The following is an 18,307-nucleotide window of genomic DNA, read 5'->3' on the forward strand; positions in this document are numbered from 1 at the left end:
AAATAGAGACGTCTCTGACCCTTCTTGTAGACTGCCTCAGTGTTCTTTGGCCAGTCCAGTTTATTGTCAATTTGTCCTCCTCAGGTCCACCACCAGCTCCTTAGTCTTTTTCACATTAAGCTGCAGATGATTCTGCTCGTACCATGTGACAAAGTTTCCCACCATAGCCCTGTACTCAGCCTCATCTCCCTTGCTGATGCATCCAACTATGGCAGAGTCATCAGAAAACTTCTGAAGATGGCAAGACTCTGTGCAGTAGTTGAAGTCTGAGGTGTAGATGGTGAAGAGAAAGGGAGACAGGACAGTCCCCTGTGGAGCCCCAGTGCTGCTGACCACTCTGTCTGACACACAGTGTTGCAAGCGCACGTACTGTGGTCTGTCAGTCAGGTAATCAATAATCCATGACACCAGGGAAGCATCCACCTGCATCACTGTCAGCTTCTCACCCAGCAGAGCAGGGCGGATGGTGTTGAACGCACTGGAGAAGTCAAAAAACATGACCCTCACAGTGCTCGCCGGCTTGTCCAGGTGGGCATAGACATGGTTCAGCAGGTGGACAATGGCATCCTCAACTCTTAGTCGGGGCTGATAGGCAAACTGGAGAGGGTCTAAGTGTGGTCTAACCATAGGCCGGAGCTGCTCTAGAACAAGTCTCTCCAGGGTCTTCATGATGTGGGAGGTCAATGCCACCGGTCTGTAGTCATTGGAGTCACTGGGGCATGGCGTCTTCAGTACAGAAGGAGGCAGGACGTCTTCCACAGCACAGGAACCCTCTGGAGATTCAGGCTCAGGTTGAAGACATGGTGCAGTTCTCCACATAGCTGGGGGGCACAGGCTTTGAGCACCCTGGGGCTGACACAATCCAGGCCTGCAGCCTGTAGAGTTAGGAGAATGGGGTTGAGAGGGAAAATAAATCAGCCACGATTGAATTGCAGAGCAGACTCAATGGGCTGAATGGCCTAAGTTCTGCTTCTATATCTGAAAGTTTTATGGTCTAAGATCAGCTTGTCATTCCAAATATATTTAATAATTTAAATTTGACATTAACACCTTCCATGGTGGGATTTGAATAGCAGTCCAGGCTATTATGTTTTAGCACCTGTTTGATAGTGATATATCTGAAGAAGGCAGGGTAGGTAGACAGCTTGGGGGAGTGGGGGAGGTCAGTCTGCAGAATTCAGGATAGTTTGGGAAAAGAAAGAAATCAGGAAATGGGGTTTGTGTTAGTCAAAGAAACCATGAAGTTGTTGGATGACAATATAGTCTCATTTGATAGAAAAATCATTCATCGATAGACAGAAATGGACTTTGGCTGTGAAGTTCTTCATGACATGATTGGCCAAATGACCTGTTCCAGTGCTGTATTGTTCCATGTTCTAGAAGTGAATGCTGGCTCCTGTGGACATGTATGTGAAAATGGTCATTTTTGTTTTGGGATTACACAGGGCAACAGATACTCATGGAGTGAAAGAGGAAGAGATTTTGGTGGAGGTGGTGGCAGGGGTTGCTCAAAGAGAAAAATGGTTTCCTGATTTAAAGGTTAGTCATGTCCAGTCTCAGATTCTCTGTATGGGACTTGGACTTCTTTGGTAGTCAACAGATTGTGAGTACATTTGTTCTTCATTGACACCCTGATGGATTTTCATCCACAGGTTATCATCTAACCCAAGTGTTGCAGAAGCTACTCTATTTAATTCAGGCACTAGAAGTCACTTTAATTCACCATCTCACTCCAACCTTTCTGTCTGTGGCATCTTCCACTGTTATAACAAGGCCCAACTCAAACTTGGGGAACAACTTTCATCTTCCATCTGGGCTTATTGCAACCTACAGGACTCAGTCAAATACTACAACTTCAGCTAAGTTACTCTTTTGCAGTCAGTATCAAAATTGGCTATGCTCTCAATCATCACTTGGTCACTTTATCAGTTGCAGGTCTACAATTTGCTTTAAGTTAGCATTCCATATCCTCACTGCCATGTGCTGGAGGTGACATGGAATAAACACATGGGAACTAAAGCACCAACACCATAGCTAGATCAAATATTCCTATATTTGCCTTTGATCTATTAGTCAGTGAGAGATCAAAGCTCTTTGGAGTAAAGGTTTGAGTTGGACTACAAGAACGAGAAAGAAGACCAAGTGATATGCTGCCATTACAACAAATATTCACTCAATGTCAGCAAAAGAGCTGATGATTGACTTCAGGAAGTTCGTTGTGCATGTACTCCTGCCGACATCAACAGGGCTGAGGCTGAGATAGTTAAAATCTTCAAGTTTCTAGGGGTAAACTCCCAACAGCCTGTCCTCATCCAACCACGTAGTCGGCACAGCAAGGAAAGCTCACTTTTGCCTCTACATCCTCAGGAGGCAGCAAAATTTGCCAAGTTCCCCTTGACCTTCACCAGGTTTTACTGATGCACCATAGAAAGCATCCTATCTGGTTGCATCAAGGCAACTTCTCTACCCGCGACCACAAGGAAATGCAGAGTGGTGGATGCAGCTCAGCACATCATGGAAACCAGCCATCCCCCATATATTTCTCACTACCTCAGTAAAGCACACAGCATAATCAAAGGCACTGCTTACTGCAGACATTCACTCTAGCCCGTCCTCCCATCAGGCAGAAGAAACAAAAGTTTGAAAAAGCATATCACCAGGCTCAAGGACTGATTCTGTCCTGTTGTTACAAAACTATTGAATGGTTCCCTACTGTGGTAAAAAGGGATATTTTACCTCACACTCTACACCGTTATGTCATTACATCTTCTCTGTAACATGGATTGAGAGTCCCAAAGGCTACATTGTTTGCCTAGTATTCAGGTTCACCTGACCTGCAGAGGAATTCGTAGTGGGAGGGGAAAGATCCAGTTGTTGTGGTCCATGAAAAAATGGCACAAAGAAAGTAGGAAGAATGAGTAAAGAGGTTCTGCTGAGGGTATCTGAGCAGGGAGGAATAAATTTAAAACACAAAACCAAAAAGTTAATAATCTCAGAATTGTTACCAGAGCACGTACCAACTCTAAGACTAGAGTTAAATGTGTGTCTCAGAGAACAGTGTGGGAGAAGTGGGTCTGAATTTGTGGGATATTGGCACGACGTGAGAATAGGAAAGTCAGAAGCTGTCTGATGAACAGATGCAACTGAACCATGATGGGACCAGGATTTAGGCAAATTGCATAAGTAGGGCAGTGGATAGGACTATAAATAAATGGTGTTGGTGGTGAGGGTTAGTTTCAATAGCTTGGAAAATTAAAGGATAAAGTAAAAGAGAAGGAGAATGAGGAAGTGGTTACTCAAGTATTCAAAAAATAACAAGTCAAGAAGTTTAGAAAGGGATAAGAACTTAAATTCAGATAACATGGGGAAAAATTGAAAAGGGTGCTGAATACTGGACTAAAAGTATTACATTCAAATGCATATCGTATATGAACTAGGGTAGATAATCCTGTAGCACAGTTAGAAATTGTCAAGCATGACATTGTGGGCATTACTGAGTCATGGCTGAAAGAAGATCATAGTTGGATGTTTAACAACCAAGAATACATGTCAAAATAAAATGGCAGGCAGTTGGGCAGAGGGGGTTGTGAGCCTGCTTGTAAAAAAAATGGAAATTAAATACTTAAAAAGAAGTGACACGAGAACAGAAGATGTAGAATCCTAATGGATAGAGTTAAGAAACTGCAAGGTTAAAAAAAGCCCAATAGAAGTTATATACAAGCTTCCATATGTAGTACAAATTACAGTCAGAGATAGAAGAGTCATGTAAAAAGGGCAATGTTATGATGGTCACAGAGAATTTCAATAGGCAGATAGTTTGGGAAAATCAAGTTGGTGTTGGATCCCAAGAGCACAAAATAAATTATAGAATGTGTATGTCTTTTTAGATCAGTTTGTGATTGAGCCCACTAGGGAAAAGGTATTGTGTAATAAACCAGTTATGATTAGGGTGTTTAAGGTAAAGGAACTGTTAGGGATTGTGATCAATATGATAGAATTTACCCTTCAGTTTTAGAGGGGGAAGTGAAAAATTAATTATATCGGTACTACAGTGAAGTAAAGGGAACTACAGAGGCATGGGAGATGAGCAGGGCAAAGCTGAGTGGAAGGGAACACCAGCAGAGATGACAGTCAAGTAGAAATGGCTGGGGCTTCTGTGAGAAATTCAGAAGACGCAGGATAGGGTCATGCTAAAGAAGCAGCAGCATTCTAAAGAGAGGATGATGCAACCTTTGCTAATAAGGGAAGTCAAAAAGAGCAAAAAGCAAATGAGAGGGCATGGCAAAAACTACTGAGACGCTAGAGGGTCGGGAAACTTCTACGAGCCGAGAGAAGGCAACTGAAAAGAACTGGAGAAAAGATGAAGGATGAAGAGAAACTAGCCAATAACATAAAAGAGAATAAATACCGTAAGATTTTTCAGATATATAAAGAGTAAAACTGAGCCAAGGGTAGACAATGGACTGCTGGCAAATGACACTGGAGAGGCAGTAATAAGGGACAAAGAAATGGTGGACAAACTTAACAAGTATTTTGCATCAGACTTTTCTGTGGAGGACAGCAGCAGTATGCCAGAAATTCTAGAGTATCGGGGGCAGAAGTGAGTTCAGTTGCTATTACTGAGGAGAAAATGCTTGGGAAGCTGAAAGGTCTGAAGGTAGATAAGCCACCTGGATGAGAAGGACTACACCCCAGGATTCTGAAAGAGGTACCTGAAGAGATTGTGAAGGCATTAATAATGACTTTTCAAGAATCACTAGATTCTGGAATAATATCAGATCAATGGGAAATCATAAATGTCATTTCACTCTTTAAAAGAGAGAGGCAAAAGACAGGAAATATGTAGGCCAGTTAGCCTGACGTCAATGGTTAGCAAGATGTTAGAGTTCATTATTAAAGATGTGGTTTTGTGGTTTTGAGTCCTTGGAGGCACACAATAAAATAGGTGGAAGTCAACATGGTTTTCTTAAGGGGAAATCTTGCTTGACAAGTATATTGGAATTCTTTGAGGAAATGACAAGCAGGATAGACAAAGGAGAATTGGTGGATGTTTATAACTTGGATTTTCAGAATACGTTTGTTAATGTGCTGCACATGATGTTGCTAGATAAGATAAGAGCCCATGGTATTACAGGAAAGATAAGAGTTGGCTGACTGGCAGGAGGCAGATAGTAAGGATAAAGGGGGTCTTTTCTGGTTGGTTGCCAGTGAATAGTGGTGTGTTGCAGGGGGTCGATGTTGGGTATGCTACTTTTCACATTATACGTTACTGATCTGGATGATGGGATTAATAGTTTTATGACCAGGTTTTTGGACAATATGGAGAGAGGTGGTGGAGTAGGAAATCATGAAAAAACAGAGAGTTTGCAGAAGGACTTGGACAGATTAGAATGATGAGCAAAGTGGTGGCAGATGGAATACAGTATAGGGAATTGTATGATCATACAACTTAGTAAAAGGAATAAAGGCATAGACTAGTTTCTAAATGGTGTGCATACTCAGGGATGAGGGAGGCAAAGGGAATTGGGAGTCTGAAAGCAAGATTTCCTAAAGGTTAAATTGCATATTGAGTCAGTAGTATGGAAGGCAAATACAAAGTTAACAATAATTTCAAGAGGTATAGAATATAAAAACAAGAATGTAATGCTGAGACTTTGTAAATCATTGGTCAGAGCATATCTGGAAGATTGTGAGCAGTTTTGTGCCCCCTATTTTAAAAAGGATCTGCTGGCATTGGAGAAGGTTCAGAGGAAGTTTACAAGAATGATTCCAGGAATGAAAGGGTTATTGTATCAGGAGCATTTGGTAGCTTTGGACCTGTACTCACTGGAGTTTAGAAAAATGAGGGGGGATTTCAATGAAACTTATCAAGTATTGAAAGCTCTGAGAGAATTGATGTGTAGAGGATAATTCCAGTTGCGGGAGATTCTCGAACCAGAGGGCACAGCCTCAGAGTAGAAGGCCATACTTTTAGAACCCAGATGAAGAGCAATTGATTAGCCAGAGGGTTGTGAATCCATGGAATACATTGCTACAGATAGCTGTGGAGGCCTAGTCATTGGGTATACTTAAAGCAGAGTTTGATAGGTTATGATTAGTAAGGGCTTTAAAGATTACAGGGTGAAGACAGGAGAATGAGGTTGAAATGGAAAATAAATCAGCCAGGATTTAATGGTGGCACACACTCAATAGATCAAATGGCCAGATTCTGCTGCTATGCCATATGGTCTTATTGTCTATTTGCATTGCACTTAACTCCATTAAGTGTAAAGTTATATTTTGCATTCTATTATTGTCTTACTTAGTACTACCTGAATGTGCTGTTGTAATTAATTGATTTGTATGGGTGGTTTTTCACTGTACCTCAGTGACCGTAAAAATATTAAACCAATTTAGAAGTTAGTTCTTGTCCATAAGCACCAAATATATTGTAACCTCAGTTACTAAATTGCTGAAATTCAAAAGAACCAAATTCCAAAAGCAGAGTCCACTACACTCCATAATTGGTGCCAGCCACACATTTCAATCCCTCCTTCTCTAGTTTTGTTGTAAGCTTGAGCAGATGGAAAAATTCTGCAGCATTTAAATAAACTACGCTCTGAGCTAAATTAGTGAGATCCCCTAACCAGGGAGGTAAACTTGAGAAAATTCATCCTTCTGGCTTTGCTTTTCAGTGTGGTTTCTGAATGGAAATGCTTGGAAACATCTAAAATGAGAAATTTTCAAAGCATTTACCGACCTCTATGCCTTTCAAAGAACACATTATTATTCTCCTCAGGAGCCAAATTTAAGCCATAATTTTGCCTTTGACTATGGTTATGGATGTAGTACAAACATGGTAGCCAGCATACTGCCAATAATGAAATAGGCAAACACGAGGAAATCTGCAGATGCTGGAAATTCAAGCAACACACACAAAATGCTGGTGGAACGCAGCAGGCCAGGCAGCTTCTATAGGGAGAAGTACAGTCGACGTTTTGGGTCGAGACCCTTCATCTGGACTAACTGAAAGAAAAGATAGTAAGAGATTTGAAAGTGGGAGGGGGAGGGGGAGGGGGAGACCTGAAATGATAGGAGAAGACAGGAGGCGAGGGGTGAAGCTGATTGGTAAAAGGGATACACAGCTGGAGAAGGGAAAGGATCATGGGAGGAAAGACATAGGGACAAAGAAAGGGGGGGAGCACCAGAGAGAGATGGAGAAAAGGCAGAGTGATGGGCAGAGAGAGAAAAAAAGAGGAAAAAGGGGGGGGGGGGAGGAGGGAAAGAAAAATAAATAAATAAACAAACAAATAAATAAACGAACAAACAAACAAATAAATAAGGGATGGCATAAGAAGGGGAGAAGGGGCATTAACGGAAGTTAGAGAAATCAATGTTCATGCCGGCAGGTTGGAGGTTACCCAGACTGAATATAAGGTGTTGTTCCTCCAACCTGAATGTGGCTTCATCTTGACAGTAGGGGAGGCCATGGATAGACATATCAGAATGGGAATGGGACGTGGAATTAAAATGTGTGGCCACTGGGAGATCCTGCTTCCTCTGGCAGACAGAGTGTAGGTGTTCAGCCCAGTCTGCGTCGGGTCTCACCAATATATAGAAGGCAGCACCAGGAGCACCGGACGCAGTATATCACACCAGCCGACTCACAGGTGAAGTGTCGCCTCACCTGGAAGGACTGTCTGGGGCACTGAATGGTGGTGACGGAGGAAGTGTAAGGGCAGGTGTAGCACTTGTTCCGCTTACAAGAATAAGTGCCAGGAGGCAGATCGGTGGGAAGAGGGATAGGAGGGACGAATGGACAAGGAAGTCGCGTAGGGAGTGATCCCTGCAGAAAGCAAAAAGAGGAGTGAGGGAAAAATGTGTTTGGTAGTGGGATCCTGTTGGAGGTGGCGGAAGTTACGGAGAATTATATGTTGGACCCAGAGGCTGGTGGGATGGCAGGTGAGGACAAAGGGAACCCTATCCCGAGTGGGGTGTTGGGAGGATGGGGTGAGAGCAGATGCATGAAATGGGAGAGATGCATTTGAGAGCAGAGTTGATGGAGGAAGGGAAGCCCCTTTGTTTAAAAAAGGAAGACATCTTCGTCCTGGAATGAAAAGACTCATCCTGAGAGCAGATGCGGCGGAGATGGAGGCATTGTGAGAAGGGGATAGCATTTTTGCAAGAGACAGGGTGGGAAGAAAAATAGTTCAGGTAGCTGTGAGAGCCTGTAGGCTTATAGTAGATATCAGTAGATAAGGTGTCTCCAGTGATGGAAACGGAAAGATCAAGGCAGGGGAGGGAGGTGTCGGAAATGGGCAGGGTGAAAGTTTGAGGAAGTTAATGAAGTCAACGAGCTCAGCATACATACAGGAGGCAGCGCCAATGCAGTTGTCGATGTAGCGTAGGAAAAGTGGGGGACGGATACCTGTATAGGCTTGGAACATGGACTGTTCCACAAAGCCAACAAAAAGGCAGACATAGCTGGGACCCAGACAGGTGCCCATGGCTACACCTTTGGTTTGGAGGAAGTGGGAGGAGTGTCCATGAAGAGGAGGAGGGTTGAAGATGGGAGAAGGGGTCATCAGTTGGGTTGGGAGAGTCCTTGCTGAAGAAGTAGGCTCAAAGCGGAACCAGTGGAAGAAGAGTTCAGCGTCATGGCGCATGCAGAACTTGCTGAGGTGTGGGCGAAGGGGGACAAAGGTATGGCCTTTACAAAGGACAGAGTGCTCTGCCTCAGAGAGTGGAAGTTCAGAGGGAATGGTAAAGACCTGGCATGGATGAGAGATGGGATCAGAAGGGGGAGGGAGGCTGGTGGTGTTGGTGGTGTGGGGAGGGTTGTGGTGAGAGGAAGATGGAGCCTCTGAGGGCCCAGGAGCTGACGATGGGATCTGAGGGTGAGTGGACTGCAGAGTGGTGATGGGGGAAGGGGAGACGGGAGTCACAATTGCAGCACGTGAAGACCCAGCCTGGAGTTCAAGGCTGGGGTTGCATTCGGAGGCCATGCAATCACTTTGAAAGTGTCCATGGTCGCTGGAACCTGCATTGATGGTGCTGGAGCCCAGGTTTTGAATATGGCCGTTGGAACCCTACGCGACTCCCTTGTCCATTCACCTGATATGTCTATCCATGGCGTCATCTACTGTCAAGATGAAGCCACACTCAGGTTGGAGGTACAACACCTTATATTCCATCTGGGTAGCCTCCAACCTGATGGCATGAACATTTATTTCTCTAACTTCCATTAATGCCCATCCTCCCCTTCTTACCCCATCCCTTATTCATTCATCCATTATTTATTTGTTTGTTTGTTTGTTTGTTATCCCCCCCACTTTTCCTTTTCTCTCTCTTTTTTGTTTTGTGTTCATTTAGAAGAAAGGTTTCTTGAAGATGAGGTACAGCTTTTGATTTCTCTGCAATTGCAGATTGTGACTTCACATTTGGCGATGAACATGTTAATGCCTTATGTCTAAAATATCATAATTTTCTAGCTGAAAATACTGTAATAGACAGTTTAATGATTTCACATTTTCAGTCCAAGAAAAAATTAAATCCAAACTGATTTCAAACTTTGCTCAAATGGTGGCATTTGTACTTCAAAATGAACATTTTTGCGACCTTGCGCAGTTGATGGACATTGGGGGAACCTTTCTTGCGTCTAGTGCGGACTGTGAGCAAGGTTTTAGCCTAATGAATCAACTCAAAAACAAGCTGAGAAACTGTTTAAGTGAATGTCATTTGGATATGTTAATGAGGATCAAAAGCTATCAATTGGATGGAAATTCTATTAGTCTAGATAGAGTTTACAAAGAATGGGTAAATGCCAAAGACAGGAGAGAGAAAAAATAACTGAATGACTTAAATATGTACATTACTTGTTGTTATTCTGTGCAGTTTTATGTCAAATATTTTGTAAACCTACATAAACTGTGCCACGTGTGTATTCAGTGCGTACATACTTTTGTCACAGGAAAAACATTTGCACAACATTAGATTTTTGCACACACTGACTACTAAAAATTAGAAGGAACATTGGTCTCCAGTCCACCAAGTCTGTGCCAACCTTGCCCCATCCATTTACATTGATCCGGGTTATTATTCTCCCTGCATTTTCACCAACAATGTTCTGATACCACCTCTCATTCACCTACTTAGAGCAGCTAACAAACCCTGAATGTGGGAGGAAACTCATGTAGTCACGCAATCTCCACACAGAGAGCACCCAAGGTCAAGGTTGAACTCAGGTCTCTGGTGCTGAGAGACAAAGGCTGTATTAGCTGGGCCCAGTGCTACCCTTTCTTGAGCTAATGTTGGGCCCCATCATAGGATTGCAGAAAGCCGCAGAGAGGAAGGTCAGGCTGAGAGAAAGATGGTGAATTAGAATGGCAATTAACCAAAAGTTCTGTATTGACCCTTCAAGATGAGAGCAGGTGCTCTGCCAGTTGTTTGGTTCCATCATCGTAGAGAAGACACATTGTGAATACTGGATTGGAAGTGTAAGTGCAGTAACTATAAATCTGCAACTGGTGGCTATTCTATCATTGGTACAATGTATATAACATCAGGTAGCATATCCTCAGACTCAATAAGATAACAGGATTAGACAAACTAGTCATAGGGAGGATTTTCCTAATGGCTGGTGGATTCAGGCCAGGATAGAGGGAAATAGAAGATATACCATTTAGAATTTGAGTCAGAGAAATCTATTCTACAGGTAGATGGTAACTTGTGGAATTCTCTGCAGCAGATTCTCTACAACATATCCAGAAATGAGATTCAGTTCTTTCTCACTGCCAAAGAAAACAATGGATGTGAGAAGGTACGTGCAGGATACTGAAGTTGGAACTCAGATGTGAGAAGGACCAGATAACCTCTCCTGCTCCTAGTTTCCGTGTTTCTTTGTTTCTGCATTTGAAAGCCGATATATTGAGTGAATAAAGAAAAAATAATTCACTGACAGATGACTCAGGTAACCAGATGATTGTGATTGGAGGAACAAACCAGAGGGAAATGAGTAGAATGCATACAGATAGCATCAAATCTCTGAAAGAGTGCTGAAAAGCAATTGAATAGTAACTTTTGAAGTGGAAAAAAGTAATTCAGCAGAACAGTTGAAATTTGCATGAGACTAGAACTAACTGGATAGATCTTTCAACTGGTTAGCACAGCCCATGAAGAAAAGTGTCTTCGTTTGATTCTAGGAAATGAAGGGGTCATAGACAACACAAGTTGGAGGCTGATTACAACTACAGCAATCAAGTGATTAGTGACATTGTTTAATGGGCTAAAAATGTGGACTTTCCTTTGGCAGGCTCCACACTCTGCCTTTAAGACAATTGCTCAGTATCAGTTTATTCTTTCAGGAAAGCATGGAAGGAATAGGCTACTGTGAACAAATACATGGGTGACCTGATGCCCAACACTTGAACTCATTCTATTTCCTCTGAATGAGTTTCACTCAGACACCAGGTGCAGTGATGTGACAGCCTGACAAAGGATGACTTTCTTCCTTCTTTTCTAGCAACTCAGTCCTGATGTAACCCAGTAGCTATTGCAAATAGAAAATGTTTTTGGTTTTTGATGAGCAGAATTGAATTCTATACCCATTGCCAAAGATCATAAAAGATAGTTGTCCACACTCTTTCATTTGAAAGAATGATTCCATCCACAATCATTATCACTATGCCAATATCATCTCTCCATGCCATCAACAACTTGCTTCTCATATGCAACTTCTTTGTCAGGGAAACAACTCCACACAAGTCACTGAGACATTATCTCAAAATGCACTGCAAGGTGAAGTGGTAAAGATGAGAAGGAATGAGGAAAAGCTTGGTAAAATAAGGGAGAGATTTAAAAATAGCATAAAAATCAGATGGCTTAGTAGTCAGTGACCATTAAAAACATCAATCTTAGTGTGGAAGGAAGATTACAAAAACAAACAAATACAAGTGATGAAAACGTACACACCAAGGTGAATAACAGCATAACATCAATCAAGAATACACAGAACTGAAGAAGCATACTTCTGTTACAAGCTCCATTGCCTAAAATTTACCAAAAAGCCTCAAGTGTTTGCTAACTTAGCCAGGACACTATTGACAAACAAAAAACAACATTAAAGAAACCCATAAATATTCCGTGCTCTCTCTGTTAATAATCTCCAGTCTCAGATCTCTACTTTGCTTGCAGACCATGCCAGCTTTTAGTTCTTTTAAATTCAGCTTTTAGATTCAGCAGAGTTCAGGCTCAACTTCAACTACCAGACTCACCTGAGTTCAATGTGTTTGACTAAGTCGGGGGCCACAGCATCAGGGAATCCTGCAATCCTATGATGAGGCCCAACATTAGCTCAAGAAAGGGCATCAATGGCAGAAATCAAAGGTAGAAAGCTATTTGTGGAGAAAGTGAACAAGAAACAAAGACAAAGGGGATAAGGGGCAATGTTTGTAGAATTATGTGAAAAGAAGTATTTAATAATTCAAGTTGAATTATTAGGGTGAAGACAAAACTCAGTTGTCAGAGGTGACTCAGCAGTAACATCAACATTCTTGAAAACTTTGGTGATTCAAGTGTCTTTTTAGAACTCACAATACAAGCTGAAGCACCAGTTCAGTACCATGCAAGTGCTGCATTATCAGAATCACAGTACTATTCAAGGAAACTGAATGTGTTTGCTTCTCCCATTACAGTAGTGATTTCAGCATGTGCTGTCTGCTTCAAGAAGTTCTACAAAATTTCACTTTTATTCCATCTAGGTCAGATTTAGGCCCTTAGTGCATCTGGTAGACCTGAAAAACCTGTATGGTGCAAGGACCTTTGCAACTATAAGCTGCTCTTGCAAACTTTTGCTTTGTTGTACTTAAATTTCCCTGGTTTGGCTGCAATGCCCTGGATAAATAATTGCAGTTTACAGAAAGCAGCAGTAAATACAATACTATAATGTGTTTGTGTGGGAAGTGGATACTGGATTAAAGGAATCTATCTTAAGACCAGCTGTTCATATCTGAAGATAATCAATTTAAAGTGTTATCACTTCAGTACTATTGCTGCTTAAAGAGTTACAATTATGATTATGGCTTACATAACTATGACTTATTCTCTATAAAGTGGATGACTGAAACAAGATATGTTAAAAGGATTGGATGGAGAAGATAATGATGATGTGTGTGTGTGTGTGTGTGTGTGTGTGTGTGTGTGTGTGTGTGTGTGTGTGTGTGTGTGTGTGTGTGTGTGTGTGTGTGTGTGTGTGTGTGTGTGTGTGTGTGTGTGGGGTGGAGTGGGGTGAGTGAAGTTCAAAAGTAAGATAATCCTCAGAGCTGGAACATTTTGGAGGGAAAATGGAGTACTGTATATTTTGCTGTAAGACTGCTGAATATTTCTCAGGTTGACATAAGTGGAAATGAAGCAAAGTCAGGAACATGAGTTTGAACTGCAGACCAGGTGAAATCCAAAGGAACGGAGGCGTGGCTTGAAAGCTGAATAGACTTCACCAATCACCATGGTCCATGTTATTATCTGACCTGATAACTGGCCAATTAAGGCAGAGAAGTTGCTTCTCCCACATTGGATGAAGTACCCATTGAAGCATGAGGAAGGTCCTGTTCATCTAACAAAACCTGACCAACAAGTTACAATCTCCTAGAGGCAAAGCCATCCTGATCAGACAGTACAATTTTAATCAGGGCAGTGAAGTAATGTGAAATTTACATATCTTGGCCTCAGCTTGGACTATGAAAGAACATGAACTTCGCACATCAGTCACATGCTTCAGATTCCCAAAGCCTTTGGGAATTCACTTTGTCCAAGTACACCACTAAATAATTGTTGGTTATGTATTGCAGTAGCGACCATTGCTTCCTCTGGAGGATGAATATTGTGAAAGAGAGCCAACCATACAAGAATCTTTAACATTATTTATTCCTGGGAATCCCAACACATAGGGATTGATATTACTGAACATGAAATTTTGTGAATGATACACCAATGAGGTTTAGAAATGGGTTTTTTTGTGTGATTGCAATGAGTTGACAGTGGCACGTATGCTTCATTTCCTTGAAGTTCGGCAGGCCACACCTACTAGCTCATTTCACGAACCCATGAAGGAGATTTATCCTTGGACTACTTGTCTTCCGAACTTTTTGAGCTCAGCTGTAAAAAAAAAGAAAAAAATGTCATATCTCAGAAGGAAAATAGAAGGACAACAGCTTGAATTCTTCAGTTGTCTCCAGCACATCATTAACTATAAATGTCACCATCTCCAATGAGATTCTACTACTAAGCACATCTTTCTTCCTCCTCCTCTTTCCACTTTCCATATAGATCATGCTCTACCAGACTCCCTTGTCCACTCATCCCTCCCCACTGATCTGCCTCCTGACACTTATCCCTGCAAATGTCACCTGTGCTACACCTGCCCCCACATCTCCTCTATCACCACCATTCAGGGCCTTAAACAGTCCTTCCAAGTGAAGTGACACTTCACCCGTGAATCTGTCGGAGTCATCGACAGTATTCCGTGTACTCTGGACAATGGTGAGACCCAATACAGATTGGAGACACTTTGTCATGCAGCTTTGCTCTGTCCACTGCAAAAGGTAGGATCTCCTGGTGGCTACTGATTTCAATATGATTTTCACACTCATTATGATATGTCTGTCCATGTCCTCTACTGCCATGATGAGGGTTTCTTGGGTTGGGGAAGTAACATCTCACATTCCATCCGGGTTCCCTCTAAATTGATGGCACGAGCATCAATTTCTCTGATTTACAATAATTTTCCCTCCCTCCTTCTGTCTTTTTCCATTCCTCATTCTGGTTATCCTCTCAGCCCTTCTCTTCTGCTCATTTGCCCAACACCTCCCACAGGTTACCCTGCTCCTTCCCTTTCTTCCATGATCCTCTGTCCTCTCCTATTAGATTCCTTCTTCTTCAGCCCTTTACTTCTTCCACCTATCCCCTCCCAGGTTCTAACTTTATTCCTCTCCCCCAATCACATACCTTTATTACCAACTGGAGGAATGTTGTCTCATTTTTAACTGCATTGCATTTGTGGTTTTTAAATGACAATAAACTGAATCTGAATCTAGTCATCTGGTCTTACCTATTGACTGCTAGCTTGACTTCCTTCCCTTCATGCCCCCCTCCCCCCACCCGTACACACACTTTTTATTTTAGCTTTTGACTTCTTTTCCGGTTCTGATGAAAGGTCTTGGTCTGAAATTTTAACTGTTTATCCCCCTCCATAGGTGTTGTCTGACTTGCTGAGTTCCTCCAGCATTTTGTGTTCAAGGTTTCCAGGATCTGCATAATCTCTTGCATTTATAGCATGAATTCTTCATTGCTTTATACTGTTTCTTCCACATTCAATTTTTAACCAAAACTGGAGATATTGTGGACAGTGAAAAATGATTATCTAAGATTACAATAAGGTTTAGGTCAGCTGATAGTGGACAAGGATGGAATTTAATTTTGACAAGTGTTAAGTGTTGCACTTCGGCAAATTAAACAAGAGTAGGACATAGCCAGTAAATGGTATGGCCGGGAGAGTGTTGTAGAACTAAAGAAACTAGGTGTACAAGTAAAGGTTTCTTAAAAGTGGTTACACAGATAAGGAGGGTGGTAAAGAAGACAGTTGACACACTTGCCTTCATTGATCAGTGCATTAAGTACAATGTTTAGGACATCTGGTGAGACTGGTCTTGGATTATTGTGTGCAATTCTGGTCATCTAGCCTTAGAAAGGATGTTACTAAGCTGGTAGGTGTATAGAAGAGTTTCACCAGGATGCCACTGGGACTGGAGAGCTTGAGTTAAAAGGAGAGAATGGATAGGTAGCTTTATCCATGGAGAGTAAGCGGTTGAGATAGAGATACAGAATCATTATTGACATAGATAAAATGTAAGGTCATAGTCTTTTTCTCAAGGTAAGGGAGTCTAAAGTAAGAAGGCGTAAGTTTAAGGTGAGGGGAGAATATTTAAAGGGACCTGTGGGGCAAGTTTTGATGATGGCACGTATATGGAATGAAGTAGTAGAGGCGGAGAAAGTTACAATTTTTTAAAAAGACATTTGGACAGGTTCATGGATAAGGCACATTTAAAAAAAATATGTGCCAACTGCAGAAAAATGAGATTGTCTCAGGTAGAGAACTCGATCAACATAGACGTTGGTCTAAAGGGCCTATTACCATACTGTATAATTCTATGCAGCTAAGATGATGTAAGAGGGGAAAATAGGTGGGGGAATGGGATTGATAGGGACACTATGATAGTCTAAATGGCCTCAGTGTTGTGAATTTACAGAAAAACTAAAGAATTCCTGGGGAGGTCATTTTGGTATTGTGTTCGGAGGTCTGGGTTGTTTTGTCTGAGTCACATGAAGAACCACAAACTAGACAATAATTAGGGATTACTTCTCACAGAATTTCAATTTAGGTCTCTCTCCACTGAGACTGAGATTAATGGTTTCTTGTGAGGAAAATCTTCAGAATTCTCAACTCTGGAAGGTTGCGGAGGTTTGGCTATTGAGTTCATTCATAATGGAGATGAATAGATATAGTGAAATTGAGATATAGGGTAAGCAGAAAAATGTCACTGAGTTAGATGCTGAGGAAGGATCATGTTGAAGTTTGGAGTGGACTCAGAAGGCTACATGGTTGTGTTAAGCATCAGTTTCATATGTTCTTAAGTAAAGGTAGATAGAGCATTAAGCAAATATGGATAAATGGTATTGAGATACGGACAAGGTAAGAGCTAACTGAATGGCTGAACAAACATTTATACATGTCTGACAATTTCTTGACTATGACTCCCTATAGATAGTCCAAGCAGTAGAGGTGCCCCTCTTGCCATGTTAATGTGGTGAAATCCTGCTTAATTCGTGATGTTTACGTTCAATGTGATGGAAGCTGATTATGGCAAACCTAGTTTCTCAAAAACACATTTCTTGTCAAAGAAAGTGTATTCCCTGAATTCTGACCACTTACCCGGTTCTTGAAAAATGAAGCCTTTTTGCTTTTTAGAGTGCCCTTTTTGTCACCCTCATTATCCTCAGAGGCAATCACAAACATTGGTTGACTCATTCTCTTCATTGCATTCTCCTCAAAGCTTCGTTCTTCACTTCCATTTGCCACAGCAAAAATTAGAGCTGGGAAGGATTAAAGAAAAAAAGTCATGGAGATCTCAATTCTGTTAAAGTGTTAAAAGAGAAGCAATGGGTCAAGAACTTTTAGGTCTACATGAATCACCAAGTGCCTGGGTTATCAAGAACCCGACAGCTTTCAACTGAGCTGGCCATCTAAGTCCGTGCTTTATGACATATTATTTCTCTTGACACTTTTATCATAGTTGGGATCTCTGGAATCAGAACTTGCAGGTACAAACTATAGGAAAATGACAGTGAAATCCTAGGAGATTAAGGTGCAGAATCAAGGGAGTATTTCATTGACTGTGCTGCCATCTGTTGGATGTGTTGGAATTGGTTGTTTTTTATACTTTTTATAAGATATTAGTTGAATTAAAGCAAGACTAAAATTGTAGTTTTAACCATAGTTTCATTTTTACTGATATAATTTCTATTTTTAACAATTTGTATCTTTAATGAACTCATGTATTTGTCACAATATATGCTGTCTTGCCACCACTGGCAAATGCAGTACAGAAGTTACACAATGGTTTGTCACCATTTCATTTTTAATTGACTAAGAGTTAGAACATTATTCACGTGCTATGATTGTACAACCATTGATTTGTTTAATCTTATCTAAGGAATTTCTGTTATTTGGACTATAAATGTGATAGATTTTTGAAAAAATTCCCTCCATGTTTAATTTCTTTCCTTTCACATGTTCTATCTGCTTTGTATCATCATTATTTTATCTGCTTAGTATCTGTTTCTTTCTTTAATCTTTAAATAAATGATCATTGAAGAAACGAAGTTTCTCACTCATTCTTGAACTCTTAAAAGCAACTAGGTATCGAAAGTTCCTGAGATCCGACAGATACTAAATTAAGTATTTACTTAAGCTATTGATGACTTAAAAGAGGACAATGTGCCTTTTATTTACAGTAATACTGTTAGTTCGTTGGTTTCTCTGTACTATACCTGGGATTGTTGGCATTGATCTGCTGGCAAAACTCATCTGTTTCAGCATTGAATTTGGTTGCTGCTGAATCTGTTCTGACAGGTTGGTGTCACTCATAAATTCCTGCTTCCTTGACAGCTAAAAATGACAAAAACACTTATGTCAAGAGGTTAGGGTTGCAGCAGATAGGGTGGGGGTTATTGTGAAAACAGTGTTCATCAAAAAAAATGGATATGGTCATGTTAA

General features: G+C 41.3%; 1 protein-coding gene across 1 annotated transcript in view; it reads right to left on the reverse strand.

Annotated features, from left to right (window-relative positions):
- Positions 1–13,881: 13,881 nt before the first annotated feature.
- The window catches only part of LOC140739509 (dedicator of cytokinesis protein 2-like), a 651,201-nt gene continuing 646,775 nt past the window's right edge, over positions 13,882–18,307 (reverse strand). Inside the window, exons 50-52 of the mRNA XM_073067873.1 lie at positions 18,082–18,199; positions 16,964–17,124; positions 13,882–14,130 (exon numbers count right to left, since the gene is read on the reverse strand). Of these exons, the coding sequence (XP_072923974.1) occupies positions 14,101–14,130; positions 16,964–17,124; positions 18,082–18,199 (309 nt within the window). The 3' untranslated portion in view covers positions 13,882–14,100. The remainder of the gene's footprint in view (positions 14,131–16,963; positions 17,125–18,081; positions 18,200–18,307) is intronic.

The sequence above is a fragment of the Hemitrygon akajei genome, chromosome 15 (genome assembly GCF_048418815.1).
Source record: "Hemitrygon akajei chromosome 15, sHemAka1.3, whole genome shotgun sequence".
In the NCBI taxonomy this organism is placed as follows: Eukaryota; Metazoa; Chordata; class Chondrichthyes; order Myliobatiformes; family Dasyatidae; genus Hemitrygon; species Hemitrygon akajei.